Raw genomic sequence first — 25,293 nt, 5'->3', positions numbered from 1 at the left:
ATAGGAAGGCGGCTTCGCGAGGTCCTCGGCGCCTGCAGTGTTGACTGACAGAGCATTCAGCCTGTCAGCATAGCCTAGACAGGACCAGGATTTGGTCCCGCCCTCAGTTACCAAGGTGACCGCCACGAGGTCCGCTCAATCTCGAAGCCGGCCCACACCATAGCAACCGCGAGCCCCACCTTAGCAACAAGTTTGACGGGCATCCACCTCAACCAATCAGCGATCAGCCTCGACTCTCCCGCCCCTCTCCTCCAAGCCGGCTTGATTGACAAGGGCTCCGCCTATCAGGAGGCGGCACCTCGTTGTTTGCGTGGGGGGGGGTCTCTGCGGGGCACAGAGCAGCGGTCTCCGCACCGGGTTCCTCTCGGCTGCGTGATGCCCACCTGGGATCCCCAACGTGGGGAGGGGGCGGCTCAGGAGGGGCGGGGGGCAGCACCGGCCGTGCTCCGCAGCCTCCCCCTTCCCTCCGGCGCTCGGCTACGTGGGCGGATCGGGCTCGGGGGCCCCCCCCCCCGAGTCGTGGGCGGCGGAGCCGGGAAGCGGCGGGGCCGTGGGTGGAGGATGTGCGTCAGCCGGGGGCAGCCTGGGAACGGCCGGACCGGGGAGGGGGGCGGGGGGGGGGGAGTTGGGACAGCTCGGCCGTGGAGGGTCTGTGGGCTGGGGGGGGTGCGGAACGGAGCTGCGCTACGGGGATGGAGCGGGGCGGGATCCTCACTGCCCCCCGACGGCCCCGGAACGCGGCGCTGGGCTGTCGTGGCCCCCCCCCCCGCGGGGCAGAGGGCGCGGGGGCGGTGGCGCCGGCGCGGTATAAATAGAGCCGGGCTGAAGCTTGGCGGGAGAGCTGGAGGGGTTGGGGCGATGCCCGCGGGGTGCTGGGGGGGGGGGGGGGGGCCTGAAGGATTTTTCGCTCCCACCGGACCGGACTCAACCCGCTCTGCCGCAGAGCTACTCGCTCTGAAGCCTCCCCTCCTTTCTCCCCCCACTGCGGGAGGCTGAGCGGTGGTGCTCGGACCCGCGGCGGTCCTACAGCCGGAAAGCGGCATGGGGCTGCAGGGGGGGGTGTAGCACCGACACCCCTGGTAACAGCCGTGCTCTCTGAGATGCGGGCGTCCTCCCCGCAGGCTCCGGTTGCTCTGAGCGGCGCCCGCCCGGGGCTCCAACCCCGCTTCCCCGCTGCTCTCCGTCGGTTTCCGCGCACTGCCCGACGGGACCCCCGGTGCCGCCGCACTCTTTGAGTGCACCCGTTCCCTCCCGTCCCGGTTCGGTTGGGGGGATGAGGCGGTCCTACGGTTCCCCCCTCCCCGCTGCCGCCTCCCACGCCGCGCTCAGCGGGGGCGGCAGCCGCGGGATCCGCCTCCGGAGCCTCCCACGCCGCGCCGCAGCCGGGGCCGCTGCTATTTCTCGGTACCGCCCGTGTGGGCGGCGCGCAGAGCGGCGCGGCGCGGCGGAGCGAACGCGCACGGCGCGGCCGCGGGACCCCCGAACGCCCCCCGGGATTCCCGAGCCCCCCGGAACGCTCCGTCCATGCCCACGGGGCGCGCGTAGCGGCCGGACGGGGCTGCAGCCCGCGGTGAGCGAGCGGGGGGGGGGCAGAGCGGGGGGCGGCGGGGGGTCGGGGGGGTGCGCCGTGACATCGCTGTAACCGTGGGGTTGGGGGAGGGTCGAGGCAGCCTTGTGTGTGTTTTGCTCCACGTGGGTTGGGGGCACGGGTGGGTCCGTGATGTGTGAATGGTGGGGGGGGGTTCACAGCTCTGCCGTGGGGCCACACTCGTGTCCGTGTTGGGATCAGGGAAGATGTGGGTATGGGGTCCAGCCTGGCCCCGGGAGCACGCGTGGGCCCGAGTGCCCGGTGGGATCTGCAGAGCCCTCTGGCGTTCTCCAGGCCAAAGGGGGGGGGGGGGGGGGGCTGGGCTTGCTGGGACATTGCTGTCCCCGTGGGGTTGGGAACGACTGGGGCAGCCCTGGGTGTGTTCTGCCCTAAGCGGTGCCCCGTGGGCTGGGGGCACGGGTGGGGCCGTGGGGTGTGAGATGGGGGCGGGGGGGGTTCCCAGCTCTCCCCAGTGGGGCCCCACTCGTGTCTGCGTTAGGGTCGGGGCAGCTGTGGGTGCGGCCTGAGTTCACGTGTGGCTCTGGATGCTCAATGGAGCCCCGGGTGCCCCCGGGCCGAAAGGTGTGGGGGGGTGCAGCTCAGATCCGGGGGTTGTGGGGGTGTCCGTCCGTCACGCCGTCTGTCTGGCCCACAGGCGCGCCATGGCTGTGCCTCGCACGCTGGGGGAGCTGCAGCTGTACCGGGTGCTGCAGCGTGCCAACCTGCTGGGCTACTACGAGACCTTCATCCAGCAAGGAGGGGACGACGTGCAGCAGCTGTGCGAGGCGGGCGAGGAGGAGTTCCTGGAGATCATGGCGCTGGTGGGCATGGCCACCAAACCGCTGCACGTCCGCCGCCTGCAGAAGGCACTGCGAGAGTGGGCGTCCAACCCGGGGCTCTTCAGCCAGCCGGTGCCGGCCGTGCCCGTCAGCAGCATCCCTCTCTTCAAACTGTCCGACGGGAGCGGACGCAAATCGCTCAGCAACGGGCACGCCAGCCCCGGCGAGGCTGCGGGGAAAGGGGGGGGAAGCGCGGGGACGCCCCCCGCTCGCAGCCCCACGGAACCCCCAGAGAAGCTGTCGCCGTCGGGGGCGCCTCCGTGGCCGGGTAGGAGCACCCCCGAATCGGAGGGCGGTGGGGATGAGGAGCCGGGTGCTCCCCCCTTCTCCCCGGGGGGCGCCGAGCAGCCGTCGAGCGGCGACGTGTTGGAGCCGGAGTTGGTGCGGACGGTGGCGGAGAGCGTCGAGCGGCTGCTCCAGAGCTGCCCCCGCGGGGGGGACGCGGAGCTGCGGGCTCTGCTGAAGCTCAATAAGAAGTTGGCCAAAGCCGTCGGGCACATCTTCCAGCTGGAAGACGGCGACCGGCAGAAGGAAGAGGAGATCCGGCGGCACAGCGCGATCTACGGCCGCGGTGATGCGCGGCGCCGGGAGGGCAAACAGCTGACGCTGCACGAGGTGGGGGTTGGGGTGGGGTTGCCCCCCAGGGGATGGGGATGGGGGGGACGTGCCGGGCGGGGGGCTCGCTGTGCTCCTCGCCGGTGCCGCTCACGGCTCTGTGCCCGCAGCTCATCATCAACGAGGCGGCCGCGCAGTTTTGCCTGCGGGACAATTCGCTGCTGCTGCGGCGCGTTGAGCTCTTCTCGCTGTCGCGACAGGTCGCGAGGGAGAGCACCTACCTGTCCTCGCTCAAGGTGTCCAGGTGAGCGCCGGAGTCCCCCAGCATCCCCTCCTTCTCCCCCCTCCCCCGCAGCCCACACGTGGGGTTCCCCCCATGGGAGCCGCACCACCTCCATCACCGGCAATTCCGGGCCGGGGTGGGGGCCGCGAGTTCCCCTTTCTGAGGCAGTTTTGGTGCCTCAGAGTGCGGGTTTGCGGGGGGGGGAAGGGAGGGGAGGCACGGCATAGGGGATGCTGTTTGAGGTCGAGGGGGAGCCCCCCGTCCTGAGTTCTCCCATCCCGACCTCCCCAGTCCCGAGCTCCCTTCCCCCTCCCCCCCCCCCCCCGAAAGCTCTGCCGGCGCTGCTCTGCTCCCTCTGCCCCCCCCCCCGCTTTGATTCCATCTGTGCCAGAACCCGCTGCGCCCCACAGCACCGCCCCGCAGCGTAGGGGGGAACCGTGCGGTGCTGCCCCCGCACTGACGCAGCCCTTTGTGCTCCCACCCGCACAGGGCGCAGCCCGAGGACGGCGGGGCCAGCGCGCCCAAGCGGCTCAAACAGGAGGTGGGTGCGGGGCTGTATGCAGAGGGGGGAGGGGAGATGCGTGCTCCGGGGGGGCCCACGCGTGTGCGTGCACGCACAGCTGTGAGCGTGGGCAGCGGTCGCCCACACGTAGGTGTGACGGCTCGGTGCGCTCGGGGCTGCGTGCGGGGGGGGGTGGGGGGCCCGGCGCTCACCCGTGTGCTCCGTGCAGGTGGGGGAGCAGAGCCGCGCCGAGCCCCCCCCGCTGGGATCGGACCTCCACGCACCCCCATACCGAGTCGGCAACGAGGAGGATGCGGGGGGAGCGGCCGGAGAGAGCGTGGACGGCCACGCGCAGGGTGAGTGGGGGGCAGTGCGGGGCAGATGGCGGCCCTCCCTCCCCGAGCCCCTCGGGTGACCCTTTCCCTCTCTTCGCAGCGGCGGGGCTCTGTCCCGGCTGACCCCTCCGCCCGGCGCTGCCCCCCGATGCGCCCCTCGCGCTCCCCCCCGCACGGGCTTTGGAGCCGGCACGTTCTGCAGCAGACGCTCATGGATGAGGGGGCTGCGCTTGGCTCGATTGGTCTCCCACGAACGCGTGGGGCGGCTCAGCCCCTGCCTGCCTGGGAAACCCCCAGGTGAGCTCTCCCCCCCATCCCAGCCCCAGGGAAGCCCCCCGAGTGAGCCCCCCTCCGGGTGAGCCCCAGCCATAGGGGATCTCCGGGTGTGCCCCATCCTGTTCCCCCCCCTCCCCCCGTCCCTTGTGAGCCCCTCATGGAGCCCGCGGGGGGCTGCTGGCACTGCCTCCCCCCGGCACTCACTGGGGCTCTGACCCCTCTCTCCCCGCAGAGTTCGAGGACGGATTGGCGGAGCGCGGGCCACCCGGCCCCCCCAGACCCCCCCGCGCGGCACCATCAAGGTGGAGCAGGAAAACAGCCGGCAGTGAAGGCCCCGCGCCCCTCACCTTTCCCCCTCTCCCCCCCCCCACGACTAACGAAGCAATAACGGGTGGAGAGCCGGGGGGCCAGCAGCAGTGGGGCAATGGGTACCGGGTGGGGGGGGGCTCCACCACTGCCCCCCCCCCACGTCCCACCCCCCCCGCACGGTTACCTCAGCCGCAGCGGGCACCCCCCCATCCCGCAGCAGCAATATTCTCCCCTCCATCCGTGTTTTAAGCACGGCCCCCCCCCCCCCCCCCCCCCAGGGACTGAAGCTCGATGTGCAGAGCCCCCCCCCCGCCCCCCCAAGGCCATTCATCGCCTCGTGCAGCAGCCCACACTCGGACTGGTGCTGCCTCGCAGCCCCCGCAGCGCACGCACGTGCTGTCACCCCCCCCCCCCGCATGCACTCACCCCACTGTACAAAACCCCACAGCGATCCCCGCTCGGTGCCCCCCCCATGCACAGCCCGCTCCAGGTCCATGCGACGGGGAGGGGTCACGCTGGTACCCACCCCCCCCCCCCAGCGCACTGCAGGTGTTAGACGGGCGCTGGGGTGCTGTGCCCCCCGTCCCCTCCCCCCCCGGGGTCTCCCCCCGTAGGACCGTGTGGTGTCTTTTTAGAGCATTAGCGACAATTCCTTTGTAACGTGTACAGTAGATTATTTATTTTGTTATTTTTGGAATAAAATTTTATTTTACGGCTTATAGTCCTGCCCCCCCCCTTCCCTCCATCTCCCCCCCCCCTGTCCTTAACCCTGCTCTGAGCTGGGGGGGGGGGGGGGGACAGCTAAGAGATCCCAAAGCAAGCGCCAGCCCTGGGTGTGTGAGGCTTCGTGGCCCTATGGGGGGAGGGGAAGGGGGTTCTGTTGCCCTTCTGCCCCCCCCCCTCCCCCCCCCAAGGAGGTTGGGGCTGAGCACTGTGCTGGCACAGCCCCCCCCCTCCCGCTCAAGAATGAGTCACCGCAAGCCCCCGCAGAGGCTGAGCCCGCAGTGTGGGTTGGGGTGGTGATGTGGGTGGGGGTCGTTGTGTGAGGCAATGGGCCCCCAAGGGGGATGGGAACCCCCTGCCTGCACCCCCTGCCCCCAACCCCCCCCAGCACCTGGGGCTGTAGCTCTGTGCTTCAAAGTGCAGCGTGTGCACGGGTGGGGGGGGTGGGGGGGGGAGAACAGAATGGTATCCAAATGCTGTTGTCCCCCCGCCCCGATCCCCCCCCTCCCCTGCGCAATTTGTGCCAAGTCCATGCAACTCAATGGGGCAGTGCGTGGGGGGGCACAGCGCGATGCCCCCCCCTCCCCACCCCTCACACGTGCCCCGGGCGGATGCTGTCATCCCAACGGGACTCCCCCAGCCCCCAGTAGGATGCAGTGGGGTTGGGGTATGCATTGCGTTGCGGGGAGGGTGTGAAGGGGGGGCACAACGTGGGGTCCTCCAGAGACATTTCCTGCAGGAACTGATCAAACTCAGAGGCAGGGGGCAGCTCTGTGCTGGGTGGCAGCCTGAGGAGGCGGTGATGGGCAAGGGGTCACTGGGGCTGACCCCTCCCCCACACTGTGCTCTCCCCCCCCCCCCCCCAAGCACTTACCCACCTCGGGGAGCTCTGCAGTGCTGTGTTGATGGCTTCGAAGGGGCCGAGCTCTGGCATCTCCTCATCTCGGGGTTCAGGGGAAGGACCCCCGGGTATCAGCTGGTGGGGACCCTCCACCCGGGGGGGACCTTCCCCAGGCAGAAACTGGTTGGGTAGAAAGCTCCTAGCGGGGCAAAAAGGGGGAGAGGGGCTGGGGGTTGGCATGGGGCATCTCCCTGCCAGCCTGTGCTACAGGGATTGATTCGGGGCTGGAGGGGCATCTCCCTGCAGGGAGCACTGGGGTGGGGGTGGCAGGGTACCCCTCCCCACTTCTTACATGGGGTTCCGGAAAGGGTCATGGCAGCGGGGCATGGCAGGGTCCATCACCAGAGGGGGTGAGGAGAGCACTGGCCCTGGGCTGTGGGGGAAGCAGAGTGTGATGAGGTGGGGGGGTGTTCCCACCCTCCTCCCCCCACCCTCCCCCCTCTGCCCCCCCCACCCCAGCACTGCTCTTACCTGGGGAAGGAGGAGTGGAGGCCTTCGGTGACCATTGTGCTGATGCTGCTCTCACCTGGGGGGTAACTGCCCATGGGCTGGGGACAGAATGGGGTGGGGGGGCTGCAAGGGCACATGGGGGGTGGCAGGGGTGAGCCGGAGGGGGTTTCTGCAGCACCCCCCCACTGCGGAGCACTCACCAGGTGGAGCTCAGCAGGTTCTTGGGCTGCAGCTCGGGCTGTAGCATGGGGAGGGCGAACAGGGGGGGCTGGACAGCCTCGGGACCCCCCCCCGCAGTGCTCTGGGGCGGATGGTCCCTACAGAAGCGCAGATGGAGACGACCGTGGGGGGGGAAGGGATTCTCTCAGAGCCACCCAGGCTGTTTTTTCGCCCACCCCCGTGCCACGGCTGCCACCCCCCCCCCTTTCCCGTGCCCACCTCTCGCTTTCCACTGTCATTTTGATGGCGGTGGAGACGTAGCCCCGTCCGTCCTTCCCTGTCTGCTCCTCTGTGGGAAAGGAGAGCACCCTGAGTGCTGCCAGCGTGCTGCCCAGACGCCGTGGGACCCCCCCAGCCCCCCGACCCCCCCATGGCTCACTGTTGTAGTGGCATCCGAACGCCTGATCCTTGGGGGTGCTGGGGTAGAGGTTGCGCAGCTGCCTCAGATCACGGATGCGGTCCCCCAGGGAGCGGATGGAAAGGTCCTTAGCAGAGAAAGGCTGAATGTTCTCCACCTGGCTGGAACCTATGGGGGGGCGTGGGGCACAAAACTGCATCTCTGCCCCACATCCAACGTGGGGCAGCCCGCCCCAGCTCACCGTCCTTGCCACGGATGACGTGAGCGATGGTGACCCCCCCGATCTCGGAATCGCTGAAGCGCAGCAGGAACGTTCCGTCAGGCTCCGTGCTCAGCAGCTTGCACACGTACTGCTTGCTGATGAAGCCAATGATCAGCCTATGGGGACAGACCGATGGCACTGAGGGACGGACGGACAGACACGTGCCCCCCCCCAGCCCCCGTGCTCCATCCCAGCACCCACCGGTCTGACCAGTAGCTCTTGAGGCACCGCTTGGTGAGGTCCAGGACTCCATCGAACCACTGCCAGAAGGTGAAGCCCCGTCCAGGCAGGATCTCCTGGGACACAGGAGGGCTGTGAGGGTCCCAGGGCCACACTAACCCCCCAGCTCTCCCCCCCACAGCACAGCCCCCCAACCCGGACCTTATTGAACTGCGCCCAGGAGACGCTGCGGCTCTGGAAGTCCTCCGGAGTGGCGCTGTGGTCGTTGAAGATTTTCTGGGCCAGGAAGAAGTAATGCTCCTTCAAGAGCCCTTTGGTGGTCTGCACCTCCGCCATGAACTTCAGGTTCAGCGTCTCGCACATCTTCTCCCAGGGGACGCGCTCGGCCACCACGAAGGGCACCCTCTCCTGGGGGGGCCAATCAGCATCGGTGCATTTCGTCCTGCAACGCCCCCTGCCCCCCGCAGCCCAGCCCGCTGTGCTCACGATCTCAGAGAAGGCATTATCCCACAGCACCGTCGCCTTGGCATTGTTGTCCTGGTTCCCGTGGACGATGACCACGATGGGGAGGGACAGGACCTGTCGGGGGGCAGTGCTCAGCTTCAGCCCCACAGCTTGCAGCCCCCCAACCCCCCTCCTCTAGCATCGCCCACCTGCAGCCTCACGGTGGTCCCACTGGGGCTCAGCCCCGCGGTGCAGCTGAACAGAACGGCGCATTTCTCTTCCGTCACCGATTCGGAGCCCTTCCGTTCACAGCGCTTTATCTTCTTCAGCATCTGAGGGAGGAGGCGGGCACTGAGCGGTCCAGCCTCCCCCAGGACCCCCCCGTAACCCAGAAGCCCCTGGCGTTGCCCCTCACCACATTCTTGAAGTTGGCGCTGCAGGTCCCGCTGCCCGGGTTGGTCTCCAAGGCCACCACGTTGTGCACGATCTCCCCGGTGCTCTCACTGGGCGGAGGGTGAGGGGCTGTTGGGGTGGTGCTGGGGGGTCACAGCCCCACGCCGGGTGCCCTGCTCACCTCAGGGTGCTGCTGTAAGCACTGTGTGCCAACTCCCGTGCCTGCTTCTCCGTCACCATATCGGCACGCACCATGCAGGGCTTGGGGGATGCCTGCAGCAGCTGTGGGCCCAGCAGGAAGCGGACGCTCGCCGGGAACTTGGTCTGCGTCTTCAGCACCTGGGGGGGCTGCTTCTCCACCAGGAAGGAGCTGAGGGGGCACCAAGCTCTGCTCCAGCCCCCGCCGCCCCCCCCGCCCCCTGAGCCCTGCCCCAACCCCCTGCAGCCCCATCTCCACGTGTTACCTCCGAACCAGGCTGGACAGGACCTCGTTGAGCCTCTCCAGCAGTTGGGACAGCAGCTCTGCCCCCAGCTCTGCGCCCGCCGCCATCACCTGTTGATGCAGCTGGAAGTGAACCTCCACCAAACCTTCACACCTGCAAGAAACCACGGGGAATGGATGCCCTGAGCCCCAGAGCCCCTCGGGACAGCCGTGACCCCACGGCTTGGGGGGTCCCGTGGGTCCCTCGATGCCCCCCCACCGTTTCTGCAGCGGCGCGAGGTTCTCCTCGAAGGGCGCGCCGTTCCCCGCCAGCTGCTGCTGCCGCTTCCAGATCTGGATGCGCTTCAGCACCTGCTGCCTGACCGCCTCCAGCTCCTTGGTGGCCTCCAGGAGGAGCGCGGGCAGCTCCTGGGGGAGGGGGGGCACAGCAACGGGGTCTGCATGGCACCGAGCCCACCGAGCCCCACACACCAACCCCACCGCCCCACCTACATTCTCCGGTGCTTTCCCTTCCGATTTCAGCTGTGGGTCCCGCGCGTTCGAGGCTGTGGAGGAACGCAGGGTGGGCCATCAGCACCGTGTGCATCCCTTCGGCCCCAACTCCCTGCCCCGACCCCTCACCTGCAGGGCCGTCCCCCAGCGCTGCCCCATGCTCCCGCACTGCCTGCACCTCCCGCACGCGATGCTGCAGCCGCCGCAGCCCCAGACTGAATTTGAGCTCCTCCTGGCGCCGGTGGAAGCTGAGGGGCAGGTGGTGGTCCTGGGATGGGACACACGGTGAGCAGGACCCCTCGAGCGGGGCAGGTAGGGGTGGGGGAAGCACGCACCCTCCGCAGCACGGCGGCCTTCTCGCCTTCCAGGATGGCCCTCAGGACGGCCACCAAGCGCATCGGGTCGTGCCGGTATGCGCCCTGTGGGAGTAGGGGGTGAGGGGTGGGATAGGGGCACTGGGAGAACCCCATCCCTGTGCCCCCAGCACTGAGCCAGGCTTGGAGGGGCTGTGACCTGACGTGGGCCGACAGAGCCTTCAAACCCTATAAACAGTGCTCAGAAAATGTGAAGTAGCTTCCAATTGCAGCCAAACTGACCCCGAATCCCACCGCCCCATTTCTGCAACGTCTGCCCCAGAGGTGTCAGCGCTGCACTGTGGGAGGCCCTTCCCATCCACCCCCGTCCCAATGAATCAGCGCCTTCCACCGAACCCGGGCAGGAATTTCCCTGTTGGCTCCGCTCCTCCTGCCCTCGTGCAATCCCACATCAGCTGTGTTTGGCGTGGGCTGGGACCCCAATCCCACATCCCCACAGCGCAGGACCCATCCAAGCCCCACTGCCTGGGGATTTAGGGGAGGAAATCCTGGGGTTGGTCCCCAGGAGGCGAGGGCTCTGAGTGAAGGGAAAGGCTGCGACATCCGCACGTTTCCAAAAGCAAGCAGCAGCACCCCAAGGCTGCCCGCTCCCCAGCAGCTGCAAGGAAAGCTGACCCCATCCCAAACATACATAGAAAGTGTTACCAAAAGGAGGAACTTTCAGCCTGAGCTGAGCCAGGGTTGGGGGGTGGGGGGAGCACCGAGCAGCCCCCGCACACAGAGCTTCGCAGCAGCAGAGCAGGGGCTGATCTGCAGTCAGAGGGAGAAGAGACAGAGAGCAACGCACAGAACTCAGCCATCAGGAGGAAACACGGAGAAGCGCTGCGCACACAAAGGGAGGAAGGGGAGACCCAGAGCCCAACAGAAAATACGGAATGTGGTGTGGGGCAGCCAGCTTGTTGGCGTGGGGGAACCTGTGGGGCTGCAGGGAGGTGGCTGTGTGGTCTGTGGGATGGGGGGGGACACACAGAGGAGCCCCGAACCTCAATGCTGCTGATTTGCTGCAGAATGTGGCACTGCTGTCCATCACCGCCAGCACTGCGCAGCCTCTCCAGCATCGCTGAGACCAGCCCCTGTGCCACACTGGTCCAGAAGGTGTCGGGGCCGTGGATGAACTCCCTGTGGGGCAGAGGGGCCGGGTGGGCACAGAGCAAGCCCCACAGCTCCGCGGGGATGAAGGGGATGAGGCAATTCTGCCACTGCAATGCCGGGAATTCACTGCATTACAGCGGGGGGAGGAGGCAAAGCGCTCCGAGTGGGGTCACACGGCGCACCGGGAGGACACCCCTTCCCAGAAGCCTTCCCATGTGTGCACCCCACTGCTGCCCGGCCGTGACCGCCTCCCCGGGCAGCCGCACCCCCTGCCCACACACAGAGCTCCCCCCACCCCGACCTGGAGCCCCCCAGTCCCACCCAGCGCATCCGCTTCCACCTGAGCACCAACCCCACGCCTCTGCCTCCGCCCCCCTCCTCCCGTGCACTCGGGCTGTGACGGACCCCCCCCCCCCCCCCGCCCCACCACTCGTTCAGCCCCGGGCTGGAACCCCCCCCCCCCCCCCCGCCGGGCTCAGCCCCCACCCCGCGCCGCGAGGCGCTCACCAGGGCTGGTTCTCCAGCCACTCGCCCAGGACGCAGCGCAGACTGCGGGGGAACTCCGCGAAGATTCCGCCGAACTCCTCCGGCGCCATCTGGGAGACGATGCTCCAGAGGGACATGGTGGGAAGCGTCACCTGCGGGGAGGGGGCGCCGAGGGCTTCGCGCTGCGTCCATCCCATGGGATCGGGCCGCCTGAACCCGCTGCCCGGAGGAGGAGCAGGAAGCGCCGTCCCGGGGCGACGCCCACGGCTGTGCCTCAGTTTCTCCCAGTTCCGAGGGATCCCGGCGCCTCCCACAAAGGGTGATGGCACGGGGATGTGCCGGGGGGGTGGGCGGTGCAGGAGGGACGGCAAAGTCACGGGGGCAGGAATTGGAGAAGGCTCTGAGGGGTGGTTTTGGGAACCCCAACCCCGGCCCTGTAGGATGGGGGGCCGAACTGCTCCCCATACACCCCCAAGGAGAGTACATCCGGGGCGCACCCCCGCGCCCAGCCGACCGCCGACCCCACGGAGAGCCCTGCGAGGTGTGGGGCCGGCAGAGGAGGACCCCACGGCCACCCTACAGCTCTCACCCCATAGCAGAGCCGAGGCGCAGGGAGGAACCCAGAGTAGAGGGGAGGGGACAGAGCATCCCCGGGACAACATCACATCGCAGGGGGTGGGGGGCAAGAGGGAGCCCTCTGGTGCCGGGGACCGCACACCAACTGCGGGAGGAACCCCGCGCGGAACTTCCAGCCATGCATTCACTTCTACCTGCAGAGCGGAGCCCACCACCCCGCTCAGCCCGGGGGGGCGGGGGTCTGCACCGGAGGAACGCACCCCACGGCCGCTCGGCGCCACAGAGGGCTGCGCCTTTCTGATGGCCACGGGTGGAGAAACGCAGCGCTCCGGGCCGGCACAGCCGCTGCATCCCGCGCCGCCCCCGACGGCGCCTGAGAAGCGGCTGCCGGTACGCACGGAAGCGAACCGGGACGCCGTTCCCTTCTCCCCATTAAAACCCGTCTTTCTGCTGAGCGGGGGGAAGCAGCTGCTGCTGCCGGGACGCCATCGGGGCACGCCCGGATCCGCTCCGATCCGCCGCGATGCTGCGCTCTTCCTCCTGCCCCGGGCATCTCGAGGCCGGGCCCGGCCCCGCTGGCTCCCTCCCCGCAGCTCCTCCGGCGCAGCTGTGCTGCTCTTCCTGCCCGTCCCCGCGGGAGTTCCCGTCGCTCCGCGTTTTCCTCCTCCCGCACCGCGGCCATCCCGGAGCCGCCGTGTCCCCGCGCTTCCTGCAGCGCCGCGGCACCGACGGCCACGTGGTGTTCGCTCGGCCAACGGGAGAGGAAGCGGAGAAGCGGCTGAGAAGGCCGCGGGGACGGCCCCGCAAAGCGGCCGTAGCCCTGCGTGGGGGCACAGAGTCCGCAGCACCGCGCGGCCGGGATGGGACGCGTGGGTCGGGGTGCGGGGACTGCGCAATGCAGGGATGCGGGCAGGGCTGAGCGCTGCCGTCCGGGGAAACCCCGAAGGCGAGAGGCCGAATCCGTCCCGTGCCGTCACCACGCTGCGGTGCCAGGGTGCGGGACTGCGGTGGGATGCGGCGGGGAGGGATCCGCAGAGCGCAGCCTTCTGTCCCGAGCAGCGATTTCGCCCCCGGTGCGGAGCGAAAGAACGGCGGGACGGCTCGCCCCCGTTCCCGTGCACGAATGCAGCCCTGCCCACGGCCTCGGCCCCCGCCCAGGAACTGCCGGGGGTCCCAGAGGCACAGCAGGCTCTGGGCCGCGCACCTCCGCGCTCCCATCGGCTCGGGACGCGGAGGCGCGCTCCGTCCGTACGCCGGACGGACTTTGGGCCGCGTCAGCGTCCGCACCGCGTGCACCCACACCGGGGGCTGCGGGAACCCGACGGACCCCGGCCGCTGCGGGGCCGCCTCCAACGCTCAGCGCTCCCCGCGCCGCTCCCGCTGCCTCCGTTCCCCCGCAGCGCTCGGGCTGTGTACCTCCCCCCCCCCCCCCCCCTGCTCCCCGAAGGAGCCCCTCGCCCACCCGCGGCCCCTCCCATTCGCGAACCCCCCCGAGAAGGGAGCCCCCGCACCGACGCTGCCGCTCGCACCGACGGGACGGACCGGACGGGGCTGCGGCGCTCACTTCCCCCTTCCCGCACGCCCGGCCTCGGCCCCGGCCCCGGCCGGCGCCCCCTACCGCTCCCTCTTCCTCCCCCTCCCGTTGTGGGCTCTCTCGGCCGTGGGGTGCGGCACGGAGCCCCCCGACCCCGCTGCGGCCCGGGGGGGGTTCGGGCCGCGCTCGGCTCTTCCCGCTCGGACCCGCCCCTCCCTCCCGTTACGGGCGCAGCCCCTCTGGTCGCAGCGGCCCCGCGCCCCCCCGTGTCCCCCTACCCCCCGGCCCGCAGCGCCGTTACCTGCGGGGGGGGCCACTCCGAAGGGCCGGGCCGGGCCCGGGGCCCTCAGTGCATGGCGGTGCGGGCGCGGCCGGGCTGCGGGGTTGGCCCCGCTCCGGCGGAAAGCGCCGAGGCCAGGAAGGGGGAGGAGACGCGCGGAGAGTGCGGGGGGAGGGGGAGGGGGCGGCCCTGCGGCTCCCCGGGGCCGAACTGGCGGCTGCGGGACCCCGCACCGCACGTCGGGTCGCCTCGCGGGTGGGCACGGTTCCCCACGGCCCCGCCATAGAAACGCCACCCCGCGGGTGGGCCGCACACGCGACCCCGGGTCCTCATCGGTGTTCCAGCGCCGTTCGGCCCCAAAGGGACTGCAGACCCCGCTGCTTCCCCCCCCCCACCCCCCTTCCCTCCAACCACCAGGTTGTGCGGGGCCGCGAGCTGCGGGTCGGGATGGGCACGGGGGAGGTGGGGGGAAGCGGCACCCCTCACGCACCCCCGGCGATGCGGGGTCCGTGCGGAGCCACCAGGGGCCGCTGCCGCCCCGTCGGTATCGCCAACACCGGGGGGGCCGCCGGGACCGCGGAGCCGAGGAGCCCCGGAGTCCCCCCTGCTGTGTCTCGGCGGCCCCCCCGGGAACATCCGCCCCCCCGACAACATCTGGAGCGGCGGTGCCCCCATATAACTCCCCCTCCCCCCGTTCCACCGGGGGGACGACGCCGTAATTGTGACTGCTGACATCATCGGGAGGGGGGGGCCGGAGGGTCACGGGATGGGGAGTGACGTCACGGTCTGGCTCCGATGTCAGAGCTGTGACATCATCACTGCAGCCGTGGCTGTCGGGGGAGGGGGGGTACGGGGATGCAGAAAGTGATGGAGGGGTCCCATTCCATATCAATCCCAAACCCACACCATTCCTATTCCATACCCATCTCACTCCCATCCCATAACCACCCTATACCTATCCCAAATCCATGCCATACCCATCCGATAGCTGTACCATACCCACCCAAACCCATACCATACCCATCCTACACCTGTACCATAGCCATCCTATACCCACCCTATACCCACCCTATACCCACACCGCACCCATCCCGCTATTCTCCCATTCCCCTACTATTCCCACTATAATACCATTCAATACCTATATCGTACCTATACCATAGCCACCCCATAGCCATCCCATACCCATACCCATCCTATACCTACACCATGCCCATCCTATATCTATACCACCCTCATCCCAAACCCATACCATTCTCATCCCATCCCCATCCCATTCCCCTCCTATACCCATCCCAAACCTATACCATAGCCATCTCATCCCCGTCCCAATCCCATACCCATACCATACCATCCCCATCGCATCCCCCTCCCACCTTCATCCCACACCCCAACCTATAGCACAGCCCCCCGTACGCCCCCATATCCCACCCCATACTCCCCATCCCGCCCGACCACGTCCCACCGCCCCCTCCCCTGCCATCCCCTCAGCTCCGCCCGGGGGGCGCAATCCGGGTCCCTCACGCGCATGCGCGCCCGCCGCGTAGCCCCCCCCCCCCCCCCCCCTCGCCCCCCTTTTCCCCCCCCCGCACACACTTCTCCGCGGCAGCGCGCGCGCGCGCGCTCCCGGTGACGTCAACGGGCGGCGGCGGCGCGCGCTCCATCCCCCGGTGGCGGCGGCGCGCGCAGCCCCCCCCCCGCCCCCTCTCGCAGCCCCCCGGCGTCGCCGCCGCCGCCGCCGCCCAGGGCCGGAGCGCCCCCCCACCCCTCGCTGCCCCGCTCCCCCCGCCCCGCCCCGGCCCTCCCCCGCTCCGCCGCCCTCCCGCCCCCTCCCGCAACCCCCCTCCCTCCGCGGATGTCGGTGCGCGGGCGCGGGACGCGCCGACCCGCTGGCAGAACGGCGTGAGAAGCGGGGCCGAACCGGGCCCAATAACGTCGAGCGGAACCGTACCGAGCCGAACCGAGCCGAGCCGAGCCGAGCCGGGCCGGGCCGCGCCGCCAGCATGGGGCCGCTGCTGGCCCTGGCCGGGTGCCTGCTGGCCCTGCTGGCCGCGCCCGCCGCCCGCGCCCTCGAAGGTGAGTGCGGGGCTTTGCGGGGCTCGGGGCGGTTTGGCTCGGTTCGACGCGTTCCCCCGGGGCTGCGCAGCGCTCCCATTGCGGGGCTCTGCGGTGCAGTGCGGGGGGGGGGGGGGGGGGCGGTGTGCGGGGGGTGCCCGCAGCGGGGCCGCTCCGGTCCCAGTCTCACCCGGTCCCGGTCCGGAGCGGTGCTGCAATCCCTGCGCTCCTCCGGGGCTGTGACAAAGCAAGCGCTGCGGGGCCGCTCCCCGCCTCGGGGGAACCCGCGGAGCCCCATTCCTGCGGGTGGGGGGGGCTCTGTTCCCATTTTCTCCCCTTCCCCCCCCCCCCCCCCCGCTCCCGGTAACTTTCCCCCTCAGCGGTGCGGTGCGGGCAGATCCAGGCCCCGTTCCCCGCTCGGCGCTGCGGGGCCGCCCCGCATCGCGGTATTCAGACGCTGCGCACGTCGCGGCCCGGTCTGCATCGATCCGCTGTGCGCGGTCGGAGCCGCTGTGCGGGGCTGCGTTCGAACGCGGGGAAGCGCTTTGCGTTGCGTTCCCGTCGGGACAATCCGTGGGGAGGGCGGGGAGGCTCTCCCTGTTGTGGCAATAGGGCCGGGGGGCTGCGGACCCCCCTCCCCTCGTGGGGCTCCGGGTGTCCAGATCCCATCCCACATTGTGGGGAGGGGGTGCACGGCTCTCAGCTGCCCCCGCTGCGCTGACACCCGTGGGGCCATTGATTGGCACGGGGGTGACGCAGCCGCTGGCTCCGGCCCCACGGAGCGCTGCGGGTCCGGATCCGGCTCCAACCCCGCTCCGTTGGGGCGCAGATTCCGAAGTTGGTGGGGGCGGAGGGACGGGCATCGCTCATTGCATAAGCGGCCGTTGCCTTTGGAAACGGGGCTGCAGCAGCGGGGATGCGCTCGGGGGAAGTTCCTCCATCCTCTCCTCCGCCCCGTGCCTCGGAATGGGGCAGGAGGGCGGCACGGGAACGCCCCTCGTCGGGTTCCCAGCGCCCATCCCAGGAAGCCACGTGTGCCGGCACGGCGTGCCGTGCCGCCGGGTCCTTAGGGGCAATAAGGAGCCCCGCTGCCGGGCGAGGGGTTGCGGGGGTCTGTATCCCGACCCACGGCACGGGAGCGGTGGGGCTGCCCCGCTCTGCACCGCCGAACCCACTGCCAAGCCGTTGGTTTGTTCCTCTTCGGCTTCTGAAGAGCGGGGAGACAAAGTCCAGCCCCGGGGGTGCAGAGCCCTTCCAAAGGGACAAAGGGCGGCAGTGCCGCTCTGATCTGCCGCGGGCTCTTCCGGGCAGCAAACATTGGGATCTGCAGGGCTCCAGCCTCAGTGCTGGAGGGGTCTCAGTGCTGGGAGCAGGGGGGGGGGGGTTGTGCCCTCTGCTGCTTTGGAAATGGCCGTTGGTGCACTTTGGTGCTCCTCTGGGTCTGTGCGTGTTTTCCTGGTGATGCTCGTGGATGTGGAGCATCTGCTGGGTCGGTGGGGGTGGGCCCTGGGTGGGGGGGAGAGGAGAGGAGTGAGCCCCATGTGGGGCCTCCTCATTGCTCTTAGAGCGGCTCAGTGGCATTTGGGGCAGTGCAGGGGTGATGACAGCTGTGTCCCCACATTCTCTGTGTCCCCATGCTCTCTGTGTCCCCTGTGGTTGAGCAGTGTGGGGCTGTGGCTGCACCTCTCCTGCACTAGGACAAAGTGAAGGCAGTGGGAGCAGCGCCCCAACCCTCCCGAGCTCCTCATCCTGGAGGAGAGCTGATGAGGCCTCGGCATTAATTGGTTCCATTTGCCACCGACCCACGGTGCATGGTGCTGCTGTGGGGTGGGCACCGGCTACGGGGAAAGCTGGGATGGCCCCATGCTGTGCTGCGGGGGGATGGGTCCTGCAGCCCCGAGGTGTGGATGTGCTGAGCACCAAACGGCCTGATTTAGCATCACCAGAGTGAGTCATTCCCCAGGAACCTGGCAGAGGGCCGTGGAGATGCGCAGATGCTTCCCATTCAGTGTGTGTGTGGGGGGGTTGGTGATGGGGGGCTCCGGGGGTGGGAGATGCCCTTGGTTGGGGCTTTGGGGTTGGCACGGCACTGCAGCTTTGGACGGGAATGCGGTGCCCTTGTGGGTCAGCAGTGGAGCAGCTCTGAGACGGGTGGCCTCGTGCTGTGCTGCTGCCCGTTGGTTGTGCTGCAGGGATGGGCGAGTGGGTCAGGAGGGAGGGCTGCCCCTCTGGGGGCGCTGAGCCCTTCTGCTGGGGGGCTGCACCCGGGGGGGTCCTGAGCATGGCATGGGACCGGCGGCGTTGTGGGGCAGAGGTTCCTCTTCCACACGCAGAGCTGAGTTTGAATCCCCATGCCTTGCACTACAACCCCGCTGCTGGCGCCGCTGCTGTGCTCCCAGCAGTGCTGCGATCCCGTTGCCCTGCTGAGCAGCCCCATAGCCATGCTGCGATCCCAGTGCTGGGAGTGGGGCTGGGCAGCGGGGCTGACTCAGCTTCCTTCCTGCAGGCGGATTTGTGCTGGACGGCATCCATCGCAGCCCCATCCAGAGGGACGTTCCGACCCCGCTGGGCACCCACCCCACACACGGGGTCGTGGCTTTGCTGCCCATTTCCTCTGGTGCCATTCCCCGTTGCTGTGCTCTCCCATCCCGGTGGGGTGGCAGCCATGTGAGCGTGTCACCGCCGTGTCACCGCTGTCCCACTGCACGCAGCATGCAGGAGCTGCATCTCCCTCCCCATGCGTTCCCGACCCGCTGCTCCCTGCAACCCCCCCCCGTTGCCTGTTTTGTTTTCTTCTCTCCACATCTCTTATTTTAGGAGGAATGCAGGGCGGGTTGGGGCTGCAGTGCTGGAGCCCATTCTGCTCTGTGAGGTTGCTCTGCCCGTCCGTCCCCAGCACTAAATATAGGCTGTGGTGTCTTTTCTGAGCCAAAGGGTGGCTGTGGGGGGGAGTGTGGGGTGGGCAGGGGAGTCCCACAGCCATGGGGACAGGGAGCAGCTCCACGCCTCCGAAATGCACGGACTGAGGCACCGGAGCTGCAGATGACTGGGAAGGAGGCTAATTGGGCTGGAAGTTGTATCGTTAATTGTCTGAGCTAATTAGACTCTTTGTAGGATGTTTCTCCCAGTGAAGCGGCAGCAGCACCATGAGTGGTGTGGGTTGGAGGTGCTGTGTTGGGTGCTGAGTGGGATGGGGGCCCTGGCCCTATAGAGCCGCTGTGGGGCCATCAGAACCACTTTGGGGTTGGAGCTGCTGAGGGGTCAGAGCCACTATAGGGTCACAGCCACTGTGGGGTCAGAGCTGCTATGCTATCAGAGCAGCTGGTATGGGGTCCCCGGAGCCACTGTGGGTTCAGAGCTGCTGTGGGGTCGGAGCTGCCATTCCCACCCCTGACCGGCCGGCTGCAAACCATGGGTGGAACGCAGCTGAGCTGCGCAGCGCAGCCGCGCGTTTCCCATCCGTCTGCACGGTGCAGCTCTTTGTTTGCAGCTCTTTGGGCCGCTGCGCTGCATTGTGGCAGCGGAGCGCTGAGATGCAGCCCTGCTCGTTGCATCCCTGCTCGCTCCACCCGATGGTTCATCAATCCCTTTGGGGCTAATTGCAGATTGCTTTTGCTGCTTTCTGCAGCCGGCCCGTGCTTGGATGCTCGCTGACCCCTGGGCAGCAGCACCGAGTGCTGTGAATGGTTTCCTGCATCGGCTCGTTGTGTTTTTTATTGTTTGCAAAAGGAAGCAGTTGGCTTTAATACTTCCTACGACCGCCGCCTTCCGAGGGGCCGAGCTGTGTCCTCCATCCCTGCTTTGGGGCACTGAATCTGAGCTCTCTTCCCAGCAGGGAATTCCTCTCCTCCTCCTGCAGCCATGACCCCCCCTCCCCGGTTGCTCCAGTTGGAAGATGTGGGGTGTCTGTGGGGCGGTGTGGGGTGGGCTCAGCCCACGGGTGCCTGTGGGGTGGTGTGGGGTGCGCTCAGCCCACGGGTGCCTGTGGGGCGGTGTGGGGTGGGCTCAGCCCACGGGTGCCTGTGGGGCGGTGTGGGATGCACTCAGCCCACGGGTGCCTGTGGGGCGGTGTGGGATGCTCACGGGTCCATCCCCACAGCAGTGGGACCCAGAGCTGCGTTCACACGGCGGCCCCAGATCCAGAGCAGCTCCCGGTTGCAGCTCTCCTCTTGGGAATAAAAGTCCCTTTATGCCGCGTTAATTAGTGTACTCACAGCCCGCTAATTATTCTGGGGCAGAAGTGACTTTTATTCCAGCAGTGTCCCCTCAAAGGGCCCTTTCTGCCCGCTCCTCTTCACAAGAACTATTCTGGGCCGTTTCCCCATTTTAGACAAAGTCCTTATTTGCAAAGCCAGCGAAATTGAGTTGACTCATGAATGGAGGCCAATGGCTCTGGCGGGGCTCCAGCGCTTGTAGGGCCGCGGCTGCCGCTGCTGTCCTGCATGGGGACCCACTGCCGTCCCATCCCATCTCGTTCCATCCTCTACATGGCCCTGCTGCTGTCCCATCCCACTCCATCCCATACCATCCTGCACACAGCCCCACTTCTGTCCCATCCCTTCCCATCTCATCCCGCCCCACACACAGCTCTACTACTGTCCAATCTCATCCCGTCCCGTCCTGCATATGGCCTGGCTGCTGTCCCATCCCGCCCCACATGCAGCCCCACTGCTCTTCCATCCTATCTCATCCCATCCCATCTCATCCCATCCCACCCCACACACAGCCCCGCTGCCCATCACCCCCCCAGGCTCCATCCCCACGCACAGCGCAGTGTTTCAGCTGTCTGGATGAAATGCCAATTAATCCATACCGTGTAATTGCTTTATTGCACAGCGCGGGCAGATCCCTGGGGATCGTTATCAGCTGCAGCCAGAAGCCATAAATAACGGCCTTTGGGGCGCAGCGCTGTGCTCTGCTCTGGTCCCAATCCCGGGCATCGCCCCCAGCCCAGGTCAGTGGGGCGGGGGTGCTATAGGGGGGGTCACACGTGGCCCTGCGGGCAGCCAGCAGCCGGGACCCCCACCCCACATCACCCCCCCCAGTACTCCCTACGTATATGGGGAGGAATGCTCCCCCCTCCCCCCCCTCCTCCAACTACCCCCTCTATATGGGGAAAGCAATGCCCCCACCCTACTCCCCCCCGATTACCCCCTCTATATGGAATAGGAATGCCCCCCCCTCGTGGGTGGCTGCCAGCTAGGCCCCCTCCCACAGCTGGGGGGGTTTTTGCAGCCCCTTCCCTCGGCTGCTTTTTGTTTTATTTCTTTCTTTTTGTTCTGGTTTTGCTTTTCATTTAAATTGCAGATAAGCTGAAGAAAGAAAAAAAAAGGAATGGTGGCTGGGGATTATTTTGTGGGTTTTTTTTCCTTTCCCTTTTCTCCTTCCCCCCCCTTTTCCCCCATCCCCTCCAAAAACCCCACCCATCTCCCAATGCATTCCCCCCACGACCGATCTGTGGGGAGGGGTCTCACACAGGAGCCCCTGCACCCACATTTCCTGCTGCTGTCAGCATTGCTGCCATCCTCCCCCCTCGCCCCCCAGGACCCGCTCAGCGATGGGACAATGCGGTGGGATTTATTCCCCTTCCCCCTCTGGGTGGGCAAATTCTGCTCTCTGCCGTCGCCATTTGTGGCCCCACTGCCCTCCTTTGTCTGTGGGGATGGAGGAACAGCAGGAATGGGGGATCCTGGGGGGCCAGGGAGTGTTGGGGGTTTGGGGTCTGTGCTGCTTTATCCCTGCTCCTCAGTGGGGCCATCAGCGGGGCCTGGGGGTGGGCATACGTGTGGTGGGGTCCTGGCAGCCCAACACCCGGTCAGCTCTGACCCAGGCTGTTTGTGGTCCTGGCAGCTGACTTGCTTCCACCTGGGGGTGCATGGGGTCCCAGCACCCAGCAGACTCCCACACGGCTGTGTTCGGAGCTCTGGCAGCCCTCTTGCTCCCACCTCAGGGGCATTTGTGGTGCTGGCAGCTGGCTTGCTCTCACTCAGGGGTTTATGGGTTCTGGCATCCCTCGTAGGGGTCTTTGTGGTAGTGGCACCCAGTGCGCTCCCTCCTGGGGGTGTCGGGGGTCCTGCAGCCACTCGCCCTCACGTGGGGGTGTTTGGGGTCCTGACACCCAGTGCGCTCCCATCTGGAGGTTCATGGGGTCCCGGCAGCCCACTTGCTCCCACTTGGGGTCGTTTTGGGTCCTGGCAGCCGATTCGTTCCCGCCCAGCAGCGTTTGGGGTCCGGCAGCGGCGCAGGGTGGCTGTGCCACGTGTCACTGGGCGCAGTGCCGCTCAGATCGCCCCCATCCCGCAGCCCCAGCTCTTCTCCACCCACAGCCGTGCATTCCCCAGCAGTGCCGCGTTGCTCCCCCTCAGACCCCGCAGAGCAGCTCACGCTCTCCCTTTGCAAACCCCTTTTTATTTCTCCTTGAGCAGAGCAGCGCTGTTGATACGGACGCGGCAGGCCGGCTTGAAAGGGAAAAAAAAAAAAAACCCCACGTATTTTAAAGTCAACATTTACTCAGCAATTGAGGCAGCCCCTCCCCCCCTCCCTCCCCCCTTTCACAGCCCAAATATTTGTGGCTCGGAGTGGGACGGAGCGAACAGAGCTCCGTTATGGCCGTGCAGAGAGCGCTGCGGTCTGGTTTGAATCTTCCCGTGCAAAGGGGCCAGATGGAAGAATTGCAAAAATGCATTTGAACTGTTTGGAGATCTTGTGCTTAAATGCAAGCCAAACAAATTAGCCTCAATCCCAGCCGCCACCCCCCCCCCCCCTCCTTGACAAAATACGGCTGCGGGATCCGGGTTGTGTTGTTTTAAACGTCTCTGTTACTCGGTCTGGTTCTGCAGAGCCTGCGGACGGCCGGCTTTGGCCTCAGGGCTGTGAGCTGGGGGCGGCGCAGCCCCGCTGGGCTCTGCCGTCTCCCTTCGGTGCTTCCTCTGTGCCCTGCAGCTCTGCCCGGAGCTCCGGATCGGGGCATTGCTGCAGCGTGCGCCTCGGTGCCTCCACGGCTGCGGGCAGAGCGACGGGAAGGGTGCTGGGAAGGCAAAGAGTGGACGAATGGCTCTGAAATCTGAGAACAAAGAGTGGATGGATGGGGGGGAGGCAGAGGGAAAGTGAAGGCAAAAGGGATCGCGCTGCGGTGTCCGGTGTGTGGGACGAGGTGCTCACACCCAAAAGTGGCCGTGGGACGGAGCTGTGCTGCGGCCAATGGAGCCCCGGGGGTCGGGGTGCAGAGGGGGGAGGGGGGGGACGTGGTGAGCCCCGTGCTGCCCTATGAATGTGGGAGAGAGCAGAGTGCCGGGGGACGAAGACCTACCAGGAATGCAGAGTGGATTTATTTTTCTCCCTCTCCCCCCCCCCCCCCTTGGTTTGGAACATCTGTTTTGCAAATCATGCTCATTCCAGCCCGTATTTATTGCCAGCCCTGTTTCCTTTACGGAGCAGTGGCCGCAGGCTCCTCCTGAGGAAGGAGAGAGTGCTGTGCCGAGTGCTGCGATGGTCCCAAGGCTTTTGGGGCTTTGCTGTCCAATATCGGGGTTTTACTCTGCCCATCACAGGGAATTTGGGGTCTCCTGGAGGAGCTTCTGCTCACCGCCCTCGGACAAAGCCCATTTAAAGTGGAGTGCTGGTGCCCTCCTTTATGCAAAAAGCAAATTGAGGTGGTGATGTTCGGAGCATTCAAAGTGCTTTGGAAGCCCTCCGGCTTTGCCCATCCCCACGTGCAGGAGCTGCTGGGGGTCTCACATCCCCCCCTTCCCAGGGAAGGAGGTGCCCTTCTTGCTCCGGAATAACCGCGTGTTGTTTGGAGCACCGTTTTCCTCTTCTTCTGCCTTATTTTTCAGCAGGGCTCGCTCCTCCGACTGCTAAAGAGGGCAATGTTTGCCATGGACGGCTCTCGCAGCTGCGCCGGGCTCTGCTCTGAGCTGCCCATTGTGTGCCACATGAAGGCCCCTTTATTCCCCTCCGTGCTCCGAGCCCCTCAGCTCAGCTCCCACTTCTGCTGCTGCGGCTCCCGGGGCCAAACTTGGCTCTGTGTGAACGCAGCATTGATGCACACCTCCCCGGATTCCCACCTGGCGCTGGGCAGCCGTGCGTCCATCCTGCTCCATCCAGGTGCCTCTCCGTGGGGACGGCGGGCAGCGCTGGTGATGGCACACGGCGTGAGGCTGGCGCACGTCTCTGGGATGGAATTCCCGATGGAAACCCTGGCACGTGCTTGGCATGTTTTGGTGCTCTGCTCTGCTCTGCCCTCAGTGGGGCTGCAGGATCGAGGCGCACGGGGTGAATCTCCGTGCTGCTGTTGTTTGGTGCAAAATAAAGCAGCTGTGCCAGGGCCGGGTGTCGGTGAGCTCTTCTGGTGCAAAACAAGGACAGAGGTCCCATCTGGCTCAGCTCTCGTCCTGTGCAAACGCAGACCTGCAGGGCTTGGAGTTGGGGTGGGGGCTCTGGGCTGCCCTGCTGCTCTGCTGGCGAGACTGGAGCTGAGTGGGGCTGGGGGCTGGGGGCTGGCCGGGGTGTGCGTGTATGTGCATGAGGTCCTGGCAGACAACTTGCTCCCATCTGGGCTATTTGGGGTCCTGACAGCTGACTTATTCCCATGGCTGGCTGAGTCTCAGTGTGGGGCTGCTGGAAGCCTTGGCGGGGGGGAGGGAGAGCAGGAAATCTGAGGCGGCGCCGTCTCTTTGCTGTGGTTGTGGTAGCAAACCCAGTGTTTGTAAACTCATGGAGGAGGGGGAGCTCCTGCCGGATTGGGGGCCGGGACACAGAGACCCCTGTGAGCACAGTGGGGTGCGTCCTGGAGCCCAGCAGAAGGTGGGGGCGATGCCGGGTGCCTGCTCAGGAACGATGCCTTCCACTTGAGAAATGCCCCAGCTGGGTGTGGGGGGCTTTGGGTGGGCTCTCCAGATGTCCTCCCTGAGCGCTCAGCGTTGGGTCTCTGACCTAGGATGGGCACAGAGCCGCGGGGGCTGCAGTGCATGGGAGGGGGCTGTGATGGAGGATGGACCCTCCTGGTCGCAGCGCTCAGCTGAGCTCTGCTGCCTGCCCTGCGCTGCACTGATCTCTGAGCTCTGCTCGTGCCATGCGTTGCATTGGTGCAAACACGTGCATTTTTGCTCTCTGCCAGCTGTGCATCAACCAAGAAATAACTTTCCTGCAGCGTCTGCTGGCCGAAAAGCTGTGCGTCGCCGGGGGAAGGGGGGTGGGCTCAACTCTACCCCTCCTGCTGACAGCAGTGCGGTGGTGGGGGGCAGCGCGGGGGGCTGCAGCCCCCGTCTCCATCCCACCAGCATCCCACAGCCAGGTTGTGCTGCTGTCTGCGTGATTTAAAACCACGGCTTTTTAATTCGTTCT

General features: G+C 67.1%; 3 protein-coding genes across 5 annotated transcripts in view; 2 read left to right on the top strand and 1 right to left on the bottom strand.

Moving 5' to 3' along the window:
• Positions 1-301: 301 nt before the first annotated feature.
• NAB2 (NGFI-A binding protein 2) lies at positions 302-4,897 on the top strand. Of its 2 annotated transcripts, none has more exons than XM_048928547.1 (7): positions 302-563; positions 2,244-3,042; positions 3,153-3,286; positions 3,755-3,806; positions 3,997-4,123; positions 4,203-4,399; positions 4,611-4,897. In XM_048928547.1, exons 1-6 carry the CDS (start codon positions 376-378, stop codon positions 4,223-4,225), a joined length of 1,323 nt encoding a protein of 440 aa, XP_048784504.1. In that variant the 5' UTR covers positions 302-375; the 3' UTR covers positions 4,226-4,399; positions 4,611-4,897. The 2 variants fall into 2 exon arrangements, with proteins under 2 accessions (XP_048784504.1, XP_048784505.1); XM_048928548.1 differs by lacking the exon at positions 302-563 and adding an exon at positions 892-1,570 and having other exon boundaries at positions 4,611-4,892.
• A 1,437-nt stretch (positions 4,898-6,334) lies between these two features.
• On the bottom strand, positions 6,335-14,029 carry STAT6 (signal transducer and activator of transcription 6). 2 transcript variants are annotated; one of them, XM_048928671.1, is made up of 21 exons: positions 13,915-14,029; positions 11,525-11,655; positions 10,909-11,044; positions 9,887-9,970; positions 9,681-9,819; positions 9,552-9,604; positions 9,319-9,467; positions 9,082-9,213; positions 8,799-8,987; positions 8,640-8,727; positions 8,434-8,556; positions 8,267-8,359; positions 7,982-8,188; positions 7,802-7,896; positions 7,580-7,716; positions 7,360-7,506; positions 7,200-7,269; positions 6,962-7,078; positions 6,783-6,859; positions 6,604-6,684; positions 6,335-6,450 (listed from the first exon to the last, which is right to left on the bottom strand). In XM_048928671.1, the coding sequence occupies exons 2-20, from the start codon at positions 11,638-11,640 to the stop codon at positions 6,650-6,652; spliced, it is 2,187 nt and encodes a 728-aa protein (XP_048784628.1). In that variant the 5' UTR covers positions 11,641-11,655; positions 13,915-14,029; the 3' UTR covers positions 6,335-6,450; positions 6,604-6,649. The 2 variants fall into 2 exon arrangements, with proteins under 2 accessions (XP_048784628.1, XP_048784629.1); XM_048928672.1 differs by lacking the exons at positions 6,335-6,450; positions 6,604-6,684 and having other exon boundaries at positions 6,783-6,837.
• Positions 14,030-15,738: 1,709 nt separating this feature from the next.
• The window catches only part of LRP1 (LDL receptor related protein 1), a 58,404-nt gene continuing 48,849 nt past the window's right edge, over positions 15,739-25,293 (top strand). Inside the window, 1 exon segment of the mRNA XM_048928586.1 lies at positions 15,739-15,969. Within this exon segment, the coding sequence (XP_048784543.1) occupies positions 15,897-15,969 (73 nt within the window). The 5' untranslated portion in view covers positions 15,739-15,896.

The sequence above is a fragment of the Lagopus muta genome, chromosome 28 (genome assembly GCF_023343835.1).
Source record: "Lagopus muta isolate bLagMut1 chromosome 28, bLagMut1 primary, whole genome shotgun sequence".
NCBI lineage: Eukaryota > Metazoa > Chordata > Aves > Galliformes > Phasianidae > Lagopus > Lagopus muta.
The sequence above is the reverse complement of the archived record's forward strand: the minus strand, read 5'-3'. Positions and strand labels throughout refer to the sequence as shown.

Bases quoted from the DNA above. Each gene is read 5' to 3' on its own strand.
- STAT6 (XM_048928671.1), bottom strand. From the start codon at position 11,640: ATGTCCCTCTGGAGCATCGTCTCCCAGATGGCGCCGGAGGAGTTCGGC. The intron at 9,468-9,551 runs GTAGGTGGGGCG...CCCCTCCCCCAG, and splicing joins AAGGGAAAGCACCGGAGAAT to GAGCTGCCCGCGCTCCTCCT. The intron at 8,728-8,798 runs GTGAGCAGGGCA...CCCTCCGCCCAG, and splicing joins GCTTACAGCAGCACCCTGAG to TGAGAGCACCGGGGAGATCG.
- NAB2 (XM_048928547.1), top strand. From the start codon at position 376: ATGCCCACCTGGGATCCCCAACGTGGGGAGGGGGCGGCTCAGGAGGGG. The intron at 3,287-3,754 runs GTGAGCGCCGGA...CCACCCGCACAG, and splicing joins TCCTCGCTCAAGGTGTCCAG to GGCGCAGCCCGAGGACGGCG. The intron at 3,807-3,996 runs GTGGGTGCGGGG...TGCTCCGTGCAG, and splicing joins CCAAGCGGCTCAAACAGGAG to GTGGGGGAGCAGAGCCGCGC.